Source organism: Hemitrygon akajei, chromosome 10, assembly GCF_048418815.1.
Source record: "Hemitrygon akajei chromosome 10, sHemAka1.3, whole genome shotgun sequence".
NCBI classification, from domain to species: domain Eukaryota; kingdom Metazoa; phylum Chordata; class Chondrichthyes; order Myliobatiformes; family Dasyatidae; genus Hemitrygon; species Hemitrygon akajei.
The window spans coordinates 25630941-25651660 of NC_133133.1; the positions used below are offsets into that span (position 1 = coordinate 25630941).

Sequence of the window (20720 nt, forward strand, 5' to 3'; positions counted from 1 at the left end):
GTAAATCTCCTCTGTACCCTTTCCAATGCTTCCATATACTTCTTATAGTGAGCCGACCAGAACTGGACACAGTACTCCAAGTGTGGCCTAACCAAAGTTTTATAGAGCTGCATCATTACCTCGCGACTCTTAAACTCTATCCCTAAATTGTAATTGGTCTGAAATTCTAGCTCATTCTCAGGTCGGAATATTTAGCAAATGCAAATCACATTGTTTCAATTCTTCCACTTTGATTTGAAACCGCTTGCAAGACAATCGACAAATTGAAACAGAATGAACTGGACAAAATGCAACCTGCTCGTTTTCTCGAATTGCCAAGATTACTGCAATGTACCTTTTACTGGCCTTCCAAGGCAATTGATTGACAATCTTCAACTCATTCAGAATGCTGCTGCTGACTTTTAACTTAAACCCGGATGAGAAAGCATATCACTCCCGACCTAGCTACTCTGCATTGATTATTTATAAAGTTCTCTCAATGGTCTGGTACCGCAGTACACCACAGAATCATTTTTGTTTCATAATCCTACTTGAGCTCTCAGGTCTTCTTCCACCGGTCTCTTAAATTTAAACAATCACCCTCAAAAGATAACTGGCAGGTCAGCCTTTTTTGAGCTACATTCCTAATCCATGGATTCGATACCTAAAACTATAAAGGATGCAAACTCAATTGACATCTTTAATCAGCAACTCAAAACTGATTTGTCTTTTTATCCATCTTTTATTTTCATGTTTGCACTTTATCCCATGTAAAGCACTTTGAACTACATCTTTTATATGAGAAGCGTTCTATAAATAAATTCTAATTATCATTATTATTATTGTTTTCTACTACAGGTGCTTAAGGAAAGCAGGGTTGGAAAGGATAGTAGATTTCAGACAGCTTTCAATGCTGTTTCTGTTCACATTAAGTAGAACCAATATATCAGGTTTCCAATATTTTAATCATGATTTTTTCTTTAATTTAAATATGGTTCTTAGTGATGATTTAAATTTATACATGACAGGCATAATCACAAGGAATTATTTGAAGATTTTTGAATTTTTACTTTGAATTTGATCTGGGGAAATTCCTTTGTTTAATTAACTTATAATTCCTTACAATAATCGATCTAAAAGCAGAATTCCTTCTCTTTATCTTTTTCTCTTAGGAACCAGATGAAATACAGGTCTCCAAAGTTGAAATTTAATAAATCAGATTCCAGATTAGTTATTGCTTCACCTCTCTCATATAAACTGCCCTGACGTGGATCTCTTGAGATGCTTTACCACACTAGCTCACGACAATGTTGCACTCAGGATATTGGGTAGAAAAAAAGTTTCTGGTGCCCAATGAACCTTGTTAATGATAAGGTCAAAAGGGTAATTACAGTTGTCTTTTTTATTTTAAACTTTACTGAATCATTTATCATTTGGAACTTATGCTTATGGCCAGAAAGTTAATTAAAAACATTGAACTGTATATAATAGAAATTTCATAACACTACCTTTTTTTTTGATTTCTTCAGTGATGCAATAGGTCACACTCACATATGTATCTCAGTCTTGAAAACATTGCTTATATTAACATTTTTTTTTTAATTTGATGTTCTCTAATTATTCTTTGGAAGCTGACATGAGCAGAAGAGGTGAGAGTTCTACTTTCCACTCTATGTCCAGCCAAATCGAGGTTGAAAAGATGGTGCTACAATTTCTACCACGTAATTGGTGATTGTCCAAGCACTGTGAACTTTGGTTGGTGGGTTGGTTGGGAAGTGCGATGGGGAGGGGCAGCAAATACATTTGTGGCGTGAGATTATTTATGGATAGCTAGAAAGTAGAAGTCAGAGGAGAGACATTAAAAATCAAGGATGAAAAGTTGATTGAAGAGTCTAGTAAAACAAAAAAGAGGAGACAGCAGTGTAAGACATTAAAACATAGGTATGTAGTGGAAGGCACAGCTTTTCAATAAAATATGAGATGATTTGAAAAAGGGAGGATGGCTGAAAGAGAGGAAAATGCTAGAGGACAAAGGAGGGAATTATAATTAGGCTACAAAACCTGCATCATCTACTGGCTGGACTTCAGCACTTCTCTGTTCTCCTTGAACCTTAGCTTCTCTGAACTACCTTTCACTCTCTCCACACCAATCCAAACCTTACTATCAAACCTGTAGACAAAGCGGGTGCCAATGTAGTGTGGCGGACTGACCTCTACCTTGCTCAGGCCAGCTAGCGACTTTTAGACCCCTCCTCTTACTTACCCCTCGAAAAAGACCCCACACCATCACTAACTTTAACTTTGGAGATTTCCCATACACAATCATCAAACTTGCAGTTCCCTTACGCCACACTGCTCATTTATCCCTCCTACCCAAGAAAACCTGACTGTCTGGATAGGCCTCTTATTTCTTCTCATCCCCTTTCTCCCACGGTGCCCTCTCCTCCCTATCAGATTCTTTCTTCTCCAGCTGTTTGCCTTTTCTATAAGATCATGAGACAGAAGCAGAATTAGGCCATTCTGCTCCACCATTCAATTATGGCTGATCCTGTTTTCCCACCTCTGCCCCACTCCCTATCTTCTCCCCCTAACCTTTGGTGCCATGTCTAATGAAGAACCTATCGATCTCAGCCTTAAATAAACCCAATTACCTGGTCTCCACAGCTGCCTGTGGCAACAAATTCCGCAAATTCACCACTCTTTGGCTAAAGAATTTCTCAACATCTCTGTTTTAAATGGATGCCCCTCTATCCTAAGGCTGCGCTCTCTTGTCATGCGAACAACCTTTCCATATCTACCATGTCTAGGCGTTTCAACATTCGAAAAGTTTCAATGAGATCCCTCCCTCATCCTTCTAAATTCTAGTGAGTACAGACCCAGAGCTGTTAAAGGTATGACAACCCTTTCATTCCCAGAATCATCCTTGTGAACTGCCTTTGGACCCTCTCCAATGCCAGCACCTCTTTTCTGAGATGAGGAGCCCAAAACTGTTCACAATATTCAAGGTGAGGCCTCACCAGCGCCTTATGAAGCCTCAGTATCACATTCCTGGTCTTGTATTCTAGACCTCTTCAAACATATGCTAACATTGTATTTGCCTTCCTCACCACCAACTCAACCTGCAAGCTGACCTTTAGGATGTTCTGCACAAGGACTCCCAAGTGCCTTTGCATCTCTGATGTTTGGATTTTGTCCCCATTTAGAAAATAGTCTGCACATTTATTTCAGCTACCAAAGTGCATGACCATGCATTTTCCAACATAGTATTTCATTTGTCATTTTCTTGCCCATTCTCCTAATCTGTTTAAGTCCTTCTGCGGCCTACCTGGCTCCTCAACACTACCCGCCCCACCACCAATCTCTGTTTCATCTGCAAACTTACGAGGGGTGATTGATATGTTCATGGCCTAAGGTAGAAGGAGCCAATTTCAGAAAACCTAGCACATTTATTTTTCAACATACTCCTATTTACACACTTAATCCAGCAGTCATGGAGCATACGGATTTTGGATCTCCAGAAAGTGTCCACAGATGGGTGATTGATAAGTTCATAGCCTAAGGTAGAAGGAGATGAGTTATACAGCTCTCGTTACATGCACATGCAGGTCAACTCTTTGAGTGATTATGCAGAAAGTTTAGTTGATAACTCATCTCCTTCTACCTTAGGCCACAAACTTATCAATCACCCCTGCTGTGGATACTTCCTGGAGGTCCAAATCCGTATGCTCCACGACCGCTGGACTAAGGGTGTAAATGTAGGAGGGAACTATGTTGAAAAATAAATATGCTAAGTTTTCTAAAATTGACTCCTTCTTACCTTAGGCCACGAGCATATCAATCACCCCTCGTACTACAAAACTATATATTCCATCATCTAAATCATTGATATACAACATAAAAAGAATTGGTCCCAACATTGATCCCTACAGAACACCACTAGTCACTGGCAGCCAACCAGACAAGGATCCTTTTATTCCCACTCACTGCCTCCTACCAATCAGCCAATGCTCTAACCATGTTAGTAACTTTCCTGTAATATCCTGGGATCTTAACTTGGTAAGCAGCCTCATGTGTGGCACCTTGTCAAAGGCCTTCTGAAAGTCCAAATATACAACATTCACTGCATCCCCTTCCTCTATCCTATTTGTAATCTCCTCAAAGAATTCCAACAGGATGATCAGGCAAGATTTTCCCTTAAGAAAACCATGATGTCTTGTACTGTGTCACCAGGTACTCCATAACCTCATCCTTAACAATTGACTCTAACATCTTCCCAACCATTGAGGTCAGGATAACTGGTCTATAATTTCCTTTCTGTTGCTTTCCTCCTTTCTTAAAGAATGGAGTGACATTTGCAATTTTCCAGTTCTCTGCCACCATGCCAGAGTCCAATGATTTTTGGAAGATCATTGTTAATGCCACCACAATCTATAATGGTACCTCTTTTAGAACCCTTCATCTGGTCTTCCAGCTTTTTGAGCATCTTCTCCCTTGTAATAGTAACTGCACTCATTGCTGTTCCTTCATATACTACAGCATCTGGCATACTGTGAGTATCGTCCACAGTGAAGACTGATGCAAAGTACTCATTTAGTTCATCTTCCATCTCCTTGTCCCCCATAATTATTTTTCCAGCCTCATTTTCTAATGGTCCTATATCCGCTTTCATCCCTCTTTTATTTTTTACATACTTGAAAAAGCTTTTACTATCCACTTTGATATTGTTTGCTAACTGACTTTCATATTTAATCTTTTCCCTTCTAATGATTCCTTTAGTTGCTCTCTGTAGGTTTTTAAAACCTTCTCAATCATCTACCTTCCTGCTAATTTTTGCTTTGTTATATACCCTCTCTTTTGCTTTTACATTAGCTTTGACTTCCCTTGTCAGCCACAGTTGTACTATTTTGCCATTTCTTCATTTCTTCATTTTTGGGATACATCTGTCCTGTACCTTCCTCATTTTTCCATTGCTGCTCTGCTGTTATCCCTGCCATCAGCTCCTTCCTATTTACTTTGGCCAACTCCTACCACTATCTCATACCACTATAATTTCCTTTACTCTACTGAAATACTGCTATGTCAGACTTTACTTTGTCCCTATCAAATTTCAAGTTGAATTCAGTCATACTTTGGTCACTGGCTTCTAAGGGCTCTTTTACCTTAAGCTCCCTTATCGCCTCTGGTTCATTACCTATCACCGAATCTATTATTGCTGATCCCCTAGTAGGTTCAATGACAAACTGTTCTAAAAAGCCATCTTGTAGGCATTCAACAACTTGAGATCCATTACCAACCTGATTTTCCCAATTGACCTGCATGTTGAAATCTCCCATGACTATCATAACATTGTCCTTTTGACACACGCTTCCTATTTCCTGTTGTAAACTGTGGTCCACATCCCAGCCATTGTTGGGAGGCCTGTATATAACTGCAATAGGGTCCTTTTACCCTTGAGTTTTCTAAACTCAACCCACAAGGATTCAGCATCTTAGACACACAAGGATTCAACATCTGTTTTTTAATACCCTTTCATTAGCTTTGACTTCCCTTGATCCAACATCTTTTTCACCTATCACTTCTCAGCTTCATACTTCATCCCACGCCCACCCCCGCTCCACCACCACCCGTCTGGATTCACCAATCACCTTCTGACTTTTCCTCCTTCCCCTCCCCCCTCCTTTTTATTTTGGCACCTTCCCCCTTCCTTTCCAATCCTGATGAAGGGTCTTGGCCCAAAACGCCGACTGTTTACTCATTTTCACAGATGCTGCCTGACCTGCTGAGATCCTCCATCACTTTGTACGTGTGTTGTCCACATCTCTATACCTCAACAGTCTGGGCAAACAGGTGGCAGAGGAATTGCCAGCCGAGAAGGGAATACATAAGGGAAGGAGCTGGCTACTCAGCCCTGGTAATGAAGTCATCTGCCATAAGCTCATGTGCGATGAAGGCTTTCCTCACAAGTGAACAAACATTTCAGCGGGACACAGTGATAGCTGATCACTGGCAGGTTTCGCAGGCACAGTACTGATGAAGGAAGGTGGACGGGAAGGAGGCTGGCAAAATTACACCACAGAATGGTATGAGACTGCTACTGCACATGAAATAGCGATGAGTGCCTTGACAGCCTTTGGAAGATGCCGAAGGAGGCACTGAAGGAAAGTCATAGATAAATGCAGCACAGAAGCAGGCCCTTCAGCCCATCTAGTCTGTGCCAAACCATTTGGATTGCCTAGTGCCATAGAACCTGAACCATACACCTATCCAAACTTGTCTTAAACGTTGAAATTGAGCTTGCTGGCAGCTCTCATGACCCTCTGAGTGATGGTTTCCCCTCATGTTCCCCTTAAAACATTTTACCTTTCACCTTTAACCCATGACCTCCAGTTGTAGTTCCACCCAAAGTGTACTGTAGGCTTACTATATGCAATTAGGAATCAAACCTGTGATGATGGCTGCCCCTATCACCCCAGAGTCGTTGAGGAATGCTGGAGATTGGAGATCAGGGGTCTGAGAGTGCATAACACCTGAAATGGTAGAAATGAGGAAAGAGAATTAAGAGGCTCAGTCCAGAGCAGCAGCCAATTGCACATAGGAGTGGATACTGGGGAAACTCAACTTCTGTAGCCATAGTGGTTCATAGTTGCAAGCACGCATACATTCTGGTGGTGGACTCAAAACGGGGACACAACAGGAATGCACCCAGAAATTCGGATAGAAGATCTGCAGTTACAGAAAATTAACTTTGATACGATGGAGTAAGCATACAGCATCATTCAGCTTGCCTCCAGGTTCACAGTAAGGTGTGGCCAGAAGCTAGTGGAGGAGGAACTACTGGAGGTATTGAAGAGCAGAGGCAAAACAGGGCCAGGATTTAACGGTACCACAATATCCAGAGACAGGTGGGAAATACACCTGAGAAATGTATCTGCCTGCAAGTCCGAGAGTCTGGGGCCAGGGACTGCAGGCCTGGAAGAGGCCTGTACTGGAGCTGGAGCCTGTCTGTACCTGTGTGTGTGAGGGGATGGGAGGGAAGGAAAGGGGCTTACTTTGCTGTTGTTTTCTTGTTTTGTTCTGTTGTTGTCCTTTCTGCTGCTGCTTGTTTTGATCTGCTGAACATTGTGGGCAGGCTATGTTGCCTCTGGAATGTGTGGGGACAGTTGTCGGCTGCCCCCAGCACACCCTTGGGTGTGTTGGTTGTTAATGCAAAGGACACATTTCACCGTATGTCTCGATGTACATGTGATGAATAAATCTGAATCTGGGCTGATAGGCATGAAGCCTGTCACAAGGGGGCACAGTAGAGCAGTGGTTAGTCTAATGCTATTGCAGCACCAGCAACCCAGGTTCAATTCCCGCCATTGTCTGTAAGGAGTTTGTATTCTCTCTCTGTGACCATGTGGGTTTCCTCTGGGTGCTCCAGTTTCCTCCCACTCCCTTCCAAAGACGTAGCAGTTAGTAGGTTAATTGGTCACCTGGGTGTAATTGGGCAGTGTGGGCTCATTGGATCATAAGGGTTACCAAGTTCTATCTCTAAATAAGAATGAATAAGTCAGTCAGCTTCTGAAGTTGAAGAATCAGCCAGTCAGAGCAGCAATGGGGGTGGAAAATTAAACCTATCAGATACTTGAAAACTTAAGTGAACGAGCTGCAGAGCTGAAACACCGCAGGTAAAGTTTCCAGTGCAGACAGGTAGTGCTGTTGTCCACAGAGACGGAGGAATTTGGTAGTGAAAGCTGAGAAAAGATCTGGTGCTCAGTGAGGAACGTGTTGACCAAGCACAGTTGAGAGATAGCTTAATTCCATTGAGATCAGTGTAATGGGGACCTCAGAGAAGTCTATTAAATTATGAGAGGCATAGACAGCCAGCCACCATCATTTCCCAGGATGAAAAGGTCTAATACTAGAGACATAAATTGAAGATGAGGAAGAGAAAGTTCAAAGGAGATGTGTGGGGTAAGTTTCCATTTTTACACAGAGCGTGGTGGGTGGCTGCAATGTACTGTGCCGAGTGTTGGTGAAGGCAAATACAATAGGGCTGGTAAAGATACTTTCATATTGGCACATAAGCATCCAGAAAATGGAGGGATATGGGGCATGTGCAGGCAGAAGGGATTAAAATTAATAAGGCATCATTATCTTTATTAGCTCAGTGCAATACGGTCATTCCTATGCTGTACCGTTCAACATTTCCACATTGCAAGCATCATAACCTGGAATTGATTGCCGAAAGCAGAAATGATGGGCAAGTAATTGTCATCAGGAACGAACTAAGGCAGGGGTTCCCAGTCTGGTTAATAGAAAGGTTCCTCTGCCATCTGATTCCTAAATGGACATTGAGCCCTTGAACACTGCCTCACTTTTTGAATATATATTATCCTATTTTTGCACGATTTTTAGTCTATTCAATATATGTACACTGTAATTGATTTACTTACTTATTTCTTATTATTTTTTTCTTTCTTCTATATTATGTATTGCATTGAACTGCTGCTGCTAAGTTAACAAGTTTCACGACACATGCCAGTGATTCTGAACCCCTGAGCTAGGGGATGATCCTACTGGATGGTTCGCGCAGAAAGATCAAGTAGACTTGTTGGTCCAAACAACTGCCTCTGTGCTCCCCAAATTCTAAACTTCATTATATCTATGAATGTTGTCCCATGATTATTTACTACAAGACTCATTCCTTGTGCAGCAGCCTAATCTTCCTGAAAGGCTACATTCTAGCAGAGAATGTATCAAGTTCAATTCACAGACTGATTCACAACCGCAACTACACAAGGTCAAATGGAGATGACAGGAAAGCCCTTTTGGTCCATCTAACTGCTAACATTCAAGCCCACAAACGTCAGTTCCCCAACTTTCTTCTGCTAGGGCAGATAAATCAAATAGAAAGGTCAACACAGTACTCCTACCACAAATAAATGTTGCAAACACTTCTTAAAGGAACACTTGTGGCTCCGAGTAGCCGCTTGCAGGCGAGGGTGGCCACACCCTGGTACACAGGTCAAACCAGGTGAGTATGGCCGCTAGGTTTCATATCCCGGTGCTAGTGCATGCAAAGTCAGCTCTGGATGGATGAGATTTGCAGTGAGATCCAAGAGCCAGGAAGGTATTTCTGAAACGCTTTGTGGAGAGCGAAGGGTTTGAGGAGCCACAGACATTCACTGCAACTAAGGAAGACCCCAGATGTGAAAACCACTCGTAGCAGAGGACCCAGACTTCTCGTATCAGAGGAGAGTGGAACTTTTCTACGCTAAAAACTCTCCCACACAGGTTTCCTGTTGTCATTGTTCAGTACCACGGCCAGCCATCACACCATGTTAGGACAAAGAAAATAATAGGGGTATTAGTTAATAAAATGTGATTTATGAAAATATATTTTGCGCCAATTTTCAAAGAGACAAGAAAAATGCTTGAGAAGGGAACTCCAAAACATGGGACTTTAAATGGATAAGATCATAGCTGACGGCTGTAGGAATGGATTTGCTCAAGGCCACATTCAGAACTTGCCAGCTGGTGGTGCAGTGGCATCAAAACCGGACTTTGAGGCAAGTGGTCCCAGGTTCAAATCCAGCCGGCTCCTTGCATGCTTTCCATCTGTGCTAAGCTAACCATTGAGATAGCAACTCGGCCTTGTAAAAAACAGACAAAATACTAAAGGAACGGCAAGGATGTGCCACAAGGAGCGGAGAGGAAGAACGTAACATTCTGAACTGACGAACTTTAAGAATCGGACAATGAAGGTGGGGCCATAAAGGGCTAAATATCTTCCTAAATCTAGCTTCTCAGAAACTATTTAAAGACACATTAACATATGGCCACTCAACACCTAGTGTTGTGATTTCTAGTTTTGTAGAATTCAACTTAAACAGGCAACTTACCAATAACTTTCACAATGCATTCTCTAAGTCTTCTCTCGCTTGTTTACATATTTGTCATTGTAATCATCTAAGTCACAAAATAACCTCAGGTACAAAGACCAGCATATTGCAAGATTAGTTAAATCAGTAGTGGGTAGAAATTTAGTACAATTTTGTAATCCAATACAATACATTCAAAATACTTTGAAATATTTTGATTTCCCTGAATGACTGAACTCTTTGAAGGCAATGAATCATGGTCAGCCATCTCACCGACTAGGTTTTCAACATCCTGTTTTATAATTTACCTTCCTTAGAGTTTATGAAATTAATTACCATTAGAATAATTATGTGAAGTATTTTGGGCTTCTATTAAAATAAACATCACTAATTTATCAAAGCACTTACCTTAGTGAACTCCAATTATCCATCACGACCATCATCACACGGTAGGAATATATCCATTCAGTACACGGACGGGACTTCCCTCTTTTCTCAGACTTGGTCCAAGCATAGTACATACCCCATGCTCCAGTTTTCGATAAAGCTCAGACTGAACACAAACCAGTTAATTCCATCTAGACTCCCCAGAGTGAGTTTGCGTGTTGCCAAGCAGATGAGGTAAGCATATTTGGCAAAGTGGAACCACTGCTGAACTTGTTAGCCGTCAGTGTTTTGGTGATCATTGAGGTGTCATAATCCACAGTGAGCTGCAGGTGCTTCAAGGGACTTGCCATAAAATTACTGGAATAATAAGTTCAATTTGTCTTTTATTTCCCTCTCTTTTTTAAAAACATATATAAAGAAAAAAAAATTAAGATCAAAGTTGTAATGTTCCTACTGTCATAAAATTATCTTTACACTTGTTCATGGTTTGGCACAGATTTTTGCAAGTAGTGCATGTGTTATTGTACATCAACACTGATGAAGCAAAGGTGTTCTATCTCTCTTTAGAGCACAGAACCTGGACTCTTACTAAAGGTACTGAATTCTGCAAGATACACAATAATTACATCTCTTGTAACTCCAGCAATTCCATTTTTGTTTGATCACTGACAAGGCCTCTGAACAATTCTTCTTTTGTGAAACATTATCCTGACGAACACTATATGTGTTCACAACTGTTTTTGCTGGAAACAAAAATCTTCTTCAAACACAGGTAAACTCAAAGGCCCCATTTTTACTGAGAGCAAACTGCAGCCATTCTTGCTGCAGGAAAACCAAATAATTTATTCCATGGTTCAAAGGGTTTCTATTTTTTTTTGCAGCAGCTGTAGAAAATGTAGTCTACTAAAACGTTGTTAAGGATTATGGAAAAAAAAAACTGAAGTGAAATAACAGTACTAATAGCAACTGTGTTAATTGTGCCACAGCCAAGTCAGAACAAAAGTTATTTCATAATTAAGTTTGCCATTCTAGGAGTTCTCATGCAAATCATTCCTTCTGCAAAAGGGGTAGGGGTGGGGAGAAACTGCCTCTTGCATGCAATTCGTGCTTAAAAAGGGGAAAAATAAGGGGCAGTGCCTGGGCGTAGAAGGTGCTGGGAATGTAAAGGGTGCATCACAGCCACTGTGCTGATGTATTACCTCAGTTTTTCAAGAGAGGCTGTCACAAATGGGTTCTTGTGCTGCTGTTCACGCTCTGCTCTCTTTATCTTAATCTTTTCATCTCCTGACAATTTTAATGTTGCTTTGTGACGGTACATTTTTTTGTGGATGGGGCCATTACTGGCAGGAATACTTGAAGTGTCAGAGCTTCTGTCAAAAATGCCACTTCGTATACCAGAGCTGAAATTAAATTCATTGCTCGGACCAGTTGGTGCAGTAGTATGAGGAACTGTGCATTTTGCAGGATTTTTATTACATAAGGCCTTGGCTGTTGCTCTCCGGTTTTTCACAGGCAATGAACTATTTGATTTCCTTTTCGATTCTGACGTGGTACCACCCAAAATATTCAAGGTTTTCCACTTCAGGCTATTTGCCTCAACAGCCTGGCATGAAGCTGAGACAATGTTATGGCTTCCAGGGCTCCATATTGGTTCAATAGAAGCCATCATGAAACGCTGGACTTCAGCCATTCCAGAGGCAATGTTAGAAAGTATATTACTTGGTTCTTCAAATTCCCTCTGATCGTCAACTAACAAGTTGTTACTGTTGGTAACACTGTGCCCAGCCCAACCGTCACCGGTCTTTTTGCTCAAAGGCCAGGTACAATTACCCCCAGTTTGTTTCCTACCCCGCACAGCTGTAGGACCACAATGTGGAAAGGACTCGTTTAGCAACTGGACACAAGGGGATATGTTGTTTTTACTAATGAGAGCATCCAATGACTTGGCATTGGCAGTAGGTAGCTGCACCTGATCGTTCCTTTTAGAGTGTGTGGCACCACTCGATTTTTTGGGAGTTTTGGAAGTCCCAGGATTCTGACGCAAATTATTTCTGCTTTGAGTTTTCTCTGCCGCTTTAGCAGATTTTGGCTTCCTTGGTTTTTTCGCACCTTTTGGACTTGAGCTTTGGTTTGGGCTCACATGTTTACTGGAGGTACTTTTCCTTTTAGGTTTTTGTCCTCTGCTATTATTTAATTTCACCACACCAGCTTGTTTATCAAAAGCATCTTTTTGAGTCAGCTCACAGGTGTCTTCGTTATTAAAGGAGTGAAACTGAAACTGTTGATTATTCAAAATAAAAGCCTCAGTTGACTGGTTGTGTGGCTGTGATACTGTACCCCATTTCATTTCGGTCGGCTCTCCAAGAAGAGCTTGAACATGTTCCTGAAAGTCTTTGGGTTTGCCTAACGTTTTGACCTCTGGCCCCACTATTCCAGGTGAAAGATCGGGTGTAATCGGCGGGGAGATCTCAGACAGTGTCACCTGCCTGAACCGGTCGGGGGTGAAGTTTGAGATGTCAAGGAGGTCTGCAGATTCCTTCAGAGGGGCAACTTCATCAATGCTTTGCTGAATTACCAGCTTGGGGCTGCAATGAGCTAAAAAGTCATCATTCATATCATCCTCGCCATCATTTTCACATGACTTCAAACTTAAAGAGCTAAAATTATTGGAGCTTGCTGACAAAGAACCCACTGAATCAAAACTGATGAGCCTGGTGTCATCTGTAGCTACTGAATCTCGATGGAGCTGAAAATTGCCATCACTGTCTTCTATTATGCATGATTGATAGCTGGTATTTGACTGCAGTGGCTGGCTGTGGGAATAATTTTTGCTAAGTACAAGCCCGTCACTGTGCATATCTATTTGTTGATAGGTATCAGTAATGGTTCCTGAAAGGCTAGCAGCTTCTGTCGGCAGTGATACTGCACCATCCAGACTCATCGGCAGAATGGCAGGCGCTCTGACGGCTGAATACTCCTGCTTTGCGTGCCACAACTTCTCGAAGCACTGTGTTTCCCGCTGGTAAAGAGGGGACTGCTGCTCGGACTCAGAGGGCGGGGACAGGACGCAGCTCTGTGTCAAGTTTGCAGGGTTAAAATGGCCCTGTTCCTTGGAGGCAACCACTGAATGATTTGGGAAGTAAGAGAGCCCGTTGTGGCTGATGGAATCAGATGCCTCCAGCAACGTCTGCAAATACCCCCCAGGGATCACTTGCATAGTAGCTGCAGCATTGGCAGATGGCACGGTCTTGTCAGACGAGCAGGTGGCTGGTGAGAATGAAGAATTCTTAGCAGCAGCCTTTGCATGGCACAACTTAGATGAATGGGTGTTGTCTGGAGCGCAATGAATAGAATCAGTCAGGAGAGTACCTGAACTATTCTGCCTCTTTACAGCTGAATCCATCTCGCTTGCATTTGTCATTGCCTCAGTGTCGTCATTTACTTCCGCCTTGTGCTTTTTGCTGGTGTTCCTCAGTTTGGCCTCTGCCTTTAACTTTAATCTCTTTAAACGCCCCTTCTCCTTCACTCTGTTCTCAAACTTCCCTTGCGGCTTGCGTCTCATTGAAGCTGTCCCTGATGTCATGTTGGTGGAGCAAAAGCCATTTTCACAGCTAGGGATTTCAATCGCAAATGTCTGAGCGTCGACAAAGGCCACCTCTTCCCTTCCTGCGTGAGTCAGCATCTGGGTTTCAAGTGGATCAAAGGAGCACGCAATCTGCTTGTTGGGGCCTAGCTCAAGCCGAACCCTCCGAGCCCGGTGTCTGCTTGCAAATGGTTTGCTTTTCCTCTTGGCAGGATGAGAAAGAAACACATCAGATACTGAGCTGTTTAAACGCAGCCTCTTCCTTCTCTCAGTAGGCACTGACAACACTCGTTCAGGTTGTCTTTGGAGCCAGAATTCCTTTAAAGGGGCAAGTTTTTCATATTTACCTAATGCTTCTTCGGTTAGACAAACACTTGTCTCGTTGGCATCGATTTTACTTACTTTTACTCGCATATCCTTTTGACCTTTGAATCTATTAATTATTATATATTTAATAATAACAGGCGGTCCCCTCCGAGCTGATTTTCGACGCTTTCGTGGACACCATTCATCATCATCCTCCTTCTTTGGACCATCTGCTACCCATTCCTTCTTCCCCGAAACCTTTTCGTTTTCTATGGAGTCAACGTCATACAGGTAGTCATCACTATACCGCACTTTCCGTTTGGCACGCAGTGCATAATTCAGCTGCCCAGAGCAATTTGCATTTTGTCTCGAGAGATACCCTGTGCTATCTAGGCTGCACTTGAGGGTGTCGTACGAGGAATCTGTTCCATAACTATCGTCGCTGTACTCTCCCGAATCTTCGACTGAATGATTTGCTTCAAAGAAATGATTTCTCTTAGAAGTTGCATAAAGCTTTACATCCACTGTGCTACTGTACTTCTGCAATCCCGATCTCTCTTCGGATTGGTCCTTATCATCCCAGATATCAATCTCATCAGATTTGATTTGTGATGCGTCTAAATTCATTTTTACAGAGGCTTTGCCTTCCTTTTTTGTGCAGTTTGAAATGACGTTAGGGAAAAAGCTCAACTGTGCCTCTTCCTGAAGTGCGTTTGTCTTTTCTCTGACATTGTCTTGAAAAGATTCGTACCTAATCTTTAAAGAGCAGACATCACTGCTGAGAGTCGATTCGTCATCAAACATGTAATTGTCCACTTCTTCCTCTGCAAAAAGATTGACTGAAAGCTCATTTTTGGAGCACAGGTCAAGCAGTTCTATTTTGCTTTCACTAATAAAAGACTCGAAGTAAGCCCAGTCCTGACTGGGATTCGATAGTAAAGCTTCCTCTCCATTGCATTTGTCCAGCAGTAATCCTTCATAGTAATGTTTTTGAGTAATATCTTCTGACTCACTGTCAGATTTCTCCACATCTCTTTTGTCTGTAGTCCTAGACTTGTGCACAGTAAAGCTTAGCAGTTGGTCTGAAAGCAGCTGATCCCCATATCTTCCACTTTCTCCTGTACTCATGCACTGAATCCCTATATCGGAGACGGAACAGGTGTCACAGTCCCTGTTCATGTCACCTATCTTCATGCTTATTCCAGGCTCTGCATCAATGCTTTCTTTCGATTCAATGAAGCAGCCCAAACAGGTTCTGCTCTGTTGCATGAAACAATCATCAGACAGCAATGAAATGCCTTTAGGCTCCGTGTACCTCAATGGGGCTTTGTCAGAATCTTCTGGTACGGACAAATAACTCACACCCTTTGTAACACAAGATGTAAGGGAAATGGCATGTGCAGAGGAATCATTTGAAGTATGTTCAGGCACATCAGCTAGTCTCAGAGGAGAGGGCGGGTCCAACGTGCTGCCCTCTTTTGAAGTAGGTAAAGGTAACACCCTGTGGCCAAGTTCATTTTCTTTTGGTGAAGTGAAAGACGATAAGGTAACGGCGGCATCTGCCGCGCTGTAAGACTTCAGAATTTTCCCTGCTCCACATGATTCTAAATGGAAAGAGAAAAGGCTAAACAATGTTAACATGAAGCAATCCAGTTCCCTGCTAAGGCTATGCAGATGAATAATTTAAAATGCATTAATAAAGAGAGATAAAAATTATACACAAATGTTTTCAATTTGAACCAAGATGAATTATTTTGGCGTAAGGGAACTGAGGTAGCCACCATAAGGAATTTATTATTCCTATCAGATCACAATTACTTCTATTGAAATTGAAAGGATATGGCACAACTTGAAAATCTCATTATGATTACAGTTTTAGCTTAGCTTTCATCTTGGCCCCAATTCAGCATTATTCCAAAAATTATTCATTCATTTAATTTGTTAATTAATATTTCATTAAAATCTGACATTGGGGCAAAAGGAAAATGATCAATGTTTGAAAGAGTCATACCTAAGTAACTATGAATGTAAACTCTGATATTTCAGATTAGAATCTACTTTACAACCACAACAAGAACCAGAAGGCTTGGCTAGAATGTTAATTCAGCTGACCTTTGTCTGTTGACAATTTTTATCGATGTATGTTATTGTTTCTATATATCATCTAGATGATTGAACATGTAATCTTCAGGTGAAGCGAGATTGCACAAGAACAGGAAATCAAGGAACAAACAGGCATTTTGAAGATTCTGCCCATAAATGTTAGGTTTGCACTAGAAATGATCCTGCTCAATTCTAAATAGGAAGCTGCATTAGCTGGATACTTAAATAATATGCTCCTGACTGTGGTGTTGCTGGGATAAGGATGAATATTACTGATAAGAGCACTGAGTTGTGGATACGGGATATTTACAGATGGACTTTCTTAAATGTTTTACTGGTGAATATTGTACAGTTATGCAGCTGTTCCATCAAAGCCAAGTGTGGTGTCCAAGTGAACTGGTATAGGAAGCCATTAGATAGTTGCACATGACAAAAATCCAGTTCCCATTTTGAATTCAAATGTAGTTATTTTTATATTTCTACTCAAATTTCATACGTACAGATGCAGACTCCCCACTGTAATCTCGTCATACAATGACGGCATTATTCTATCTATGGCTACTGCCGAGTTTTCAATGGGAACAAGTGTAATTAGAGCATGTCAAGTCTACACAGGCAGTTTCTGTTATCAATGTTCACATAGGAACTTCGGTGCACAAAAAGTAAGAGATTTAAATGCTATGGATCAATATTATAATTAAAAGCAATTCTCAGTATCTCCTGCAGGAAGAAAGTGGCCATTTGTTTAATGACACCATTCAGTTGCAACATAATCATCTATGTATACATCGGTAGTAACAGGCAACTACTGAAACTTATTAAAATGTAACCATAAATTAATTATAGCTGCTATAACTCTGATTCCCATTCCCGTTCCAATGTGTCAAGCCGGGACCTCCTCTTGTGCCAAGATGAGGTCACCCTCAGGGAGGAGGAGCAACACCTTATATTTTGTCTCAGTAGCCTCCAACCTGATAGTATGAGTATCAATTTATCCTTCCGTGAACAAAATTCCCCCACCATCCCACCTTTCCTCTATTCCCCACTTCTATTACTTCCTTCTGGGTCCCTTCCTTCTTCTTGTTCTCCTATTGTCCAGTTTCCTCTCCTGTCAGATTCTTTCTTCTCCAGCGCTTAACCTTTCCCAACTACCAACTTTCAGGTAGCCTCTTCCCCTCTCCCCCCCCCCCACCATCTTATAACTTAGGCATCTCCCCCCTTTCCTCTTAGTCCTGGCCCTGAGATACCGACTGTTCACTCTTTTCCATAGATGCTGCCTGACCTGCTGAGTTCCTCCAGCATTTTATGAATGTTGCTTTGGGTTTCCAGCACCTGCAGATTTTATCATGTTTTAAATACTCCCCGTTTTTTTCCCTAAATATTAAATGCACAAACATTCAAATGCTATTTTTGGTACAGTGCAAGGCTCTAAATTCATTGCCAAGGATACCCTCATTTTGGAATGAGGGTCAAAGCAACTTAAAGATAAGACAGTAATCTTGTCCACCTTGTCACGGCACAAGGTAGTGGAATATATGATTCACTGCCATGAGGTTCATCAAGGAAGTGGCACATCAGAGATCAGGGAGCATATCAATCTATATGGCACCAATATATTACTACATGTTTTATATTTAAACCTCAATATCAGTTCTTATTATTTGACATTCTTACATGTTTCTTGAAGCTTCTCTTTGCTTACCTCTAAAAGAATGTATCACCTGAAAGATCCAATAATGCTTTACCTCAGACTAGGGAAAAAACCAAATTAAGGGAAGAGGTGCTTTTTTTAAAAAATGGGATACAATTATTAAATTTATTTTGATCGTTTTCTCTTTTAAAAAATCAGAAGGAAAGACCCTGATGAAGGGTCTCGGCCCGAAATGTAGACTGTTCATTCCTTTCCATAAACAAGAGAAAATCTGCAGATGCTGGAAATCGGAGCAACACATACAAAATGCTGGAGGAACTCAGCAGACCAGGCAGCACCTATGGAAAAAACTAGTCAATGTTTCAGGCTGAAATCTTTCGGCAGGACAGAGAGAAAAAATCTGAGGAGCAGATAGGGAGACAGATTCTGGAAAGGAGTTGTGGTGGGAGATTTTAATTTCCCAAATATTGATTGGCACCTCCCTAGAGCAAGGGGGTTAGATGTGGTGGAGTTTGTTAGGTGTATTCAAGAAGGTTTCTTGACATAATATGTAGATAAACCTACAAGAGGAGAGGCTGTACTTGATTTGGTATTCGGAAATGAACCTGGTCAGGTGTCAGGTCTCTCAGTGGGAGAGCATTTTGGAGATAGTGATCACAGTTCTATCTCCTTTACCATAGCATTGGAGAGGGATAGGAACAGACAAGTTAGGAAAGCGTTTAATTGGAGTAAGGGGAAATATGAAGCTATCAGGCAGGAACTTGGAAGCATAAATTGGGAACAGATGTTCTCAGGGAAATTTATGGCAGAAATATGGTAAATGTTCAGGGGATATTTGCATGGTGTTTTGCATAGGTACATTCCAATGAGACAGGGAAAGGATGGTAGGGTACAGTAACCATGGCGTACAAAGGCTGTTGAAAATCTAGACAAGAAGAAAAGAAAAGCTTACGAAAGGTTCAAAAAACTAGGGAATGATAAAGATCCAGGAGATTATAAGGCTAGCAGGAAGGAGCTTAAAAATTAAATTAGGAGAGCCAGAAGGGGCCATGAGATGGCCTTGGTGAGCAGGATTACAGAAAACCCCAAGACATTCTACAAGTATGTGAAGAGCATGAGCTTAAGATGTGAGAGAATAAGACCAATCAACTGTGACAGTGGAAAAGTGTGTATGGAACCGGAGGAGATAGCTGAGGTACTTAATTAATACTTTGCTTCAGTATTCACCACGGAAAAGGATCTTTGTGATTGTAGGGATGACTTATAGAGGATTGAAAAGCTTTGGCATATAGACTTTAAGAAAAAGGATGCGCTGGAGCTTTTGGAAAGCATCAAATTGGATAAGTCTCCCCAGGTGGACAAGGTGTACCCCAGGCTACTGTAGGAGGGGAGGGAGGAGATTGCTGAGTCTCTGGCGATGATCTTTGCATCATCAATGGGGACAGGAGAGGTTCCGGAGGATTGGAGGGTTGCAGATGTTGTTCCCTTATTCAAGAAAGGGAGTAGAGATAGCCCAGGAAATTATAGACCAGTGAGTCTTACTTCAGTGGTTAGTAATTTGATAGAAAAGATCCTGAGAGGCAGGATTTATGAACATTTGGGGATGCATAATATGATTAGGAATAGTCAGCATGGCTTTGTCAAAGACAGGTTGTGCCTTACAAGCCTGATTGAATTTTTTGAGGATGTGTCTAAACACATTGATGTAGGTAGAGCAGTAAATGTAATGTATATGAATTTCAGCAAGGCATTTGATAAGGTACCCCATGCAAGGTTTATTGAGAAAGTAAGGAGGCATGGGATCCCAGGGGGCCTTTCTTTGTGGATTCAGAACTGGCTTGCCCACAGAAGGCAAAGAGTGGTTATAGATGGGTCATATTCTGCATCGAGGTCGGTGACCAGTGATGTACCTCAGGGATCTGTTCTGGGTCTCCTTCTCTTTCTGATTTTTATAAATGACCTGGATGAGGAAGTGGAGGGATGGGTTAGTAAATTTGCTGATGACACTAAGGTTGGGGGTGTTGTGGATCGTGTGGAGGGCTGTCAGAGGTTACTGCGGGACATCGATAGGATGCAAAGCTGGGCTGAGAAGTGGCAGATGAAGTTCAACACAGATAAGAGGTGTTTAATTTTGGTAGGTCAAATATAATGGCAGAATATAGTATTAATGGTAATTCTCTTGGCAGTGTGGAGGCAGAGGGATCTTGGGGTCTGAGTCCATAGGACACTCCAAGCTGCTGCACAGGTTGACTCTGTGGTTAAGAGTTTAAGAGCCGAGAGGTAATGTTACAGCTATAGAGGATTCTGGTCAGACCCGACTTGGAATACTGTGCTCAGTTTTGGTCACCTCACTACAGGAAGGATGTGAAAACTATAGAAAGGGTGCAAAGGAGATTTACAAGGATGTCAACTGGATGGAGGAGCATGCCTTATGAGAATAGGATGAGTGAACTTGGCCTTTTCTCCTTGGAGCGATGGAGGATGAGAGGTGACCTGATAGAGGTGTATAAGATGATGAGAGACATTGATAGTGTAGATAGTCAGAGGCTTTTTCCCAGGGCTGAAACGGCTAACACAAGAGCACATAGTTTTAAGGTGCTTGGAAGTAGGTACAGAGGAGATGTCAGGGGCAAGTTTTTTATGCAGCGAGTGGTGAGTGCGTGGAATGGGCTGCCAGTGATGGTTGTGGAGTCTCTTTAAGAGATTCCTGGATAGGTACATGGAGCTTAGAAAAACAGAAGGCTATGGGTAACCCTAGGTAATTTCTAAAGTAAGTACATGCTTGGCACAGCATTGTGGACTGAAGAACCTGTATTATGCTGTGGTTTTTCTATGTTTCTAGATT

At 41.8% G+C, this 20720-nt stretch overlaps 1 protein-coding gene across 2 annotated transcripts in view; it reads right to left on the reverse strand.

The window, feature by feature from the left end:
* Positions 1-20720, reverse strand: part of LOC140734236 (neurite extension and migration factor-like) — a 278558-nt gene that overhangs the window by 5891 nt on the left and 251947 nt on the right. For both annotated transcript variants that reach the window (XM_073057928.1, XM_073057930.1), the window contains exon 4: positions 10254-15725. In XM_073057928.1, coding sequence (XP_072914029.1) covers positions 11428-15725 — 4298 coding nt within the window. In that variant the 3' untranslated portion in view covers positions 10254-11427. The remainder of the gene's footprint in view (positions 1-10253; positions 15726-20720) is intronic.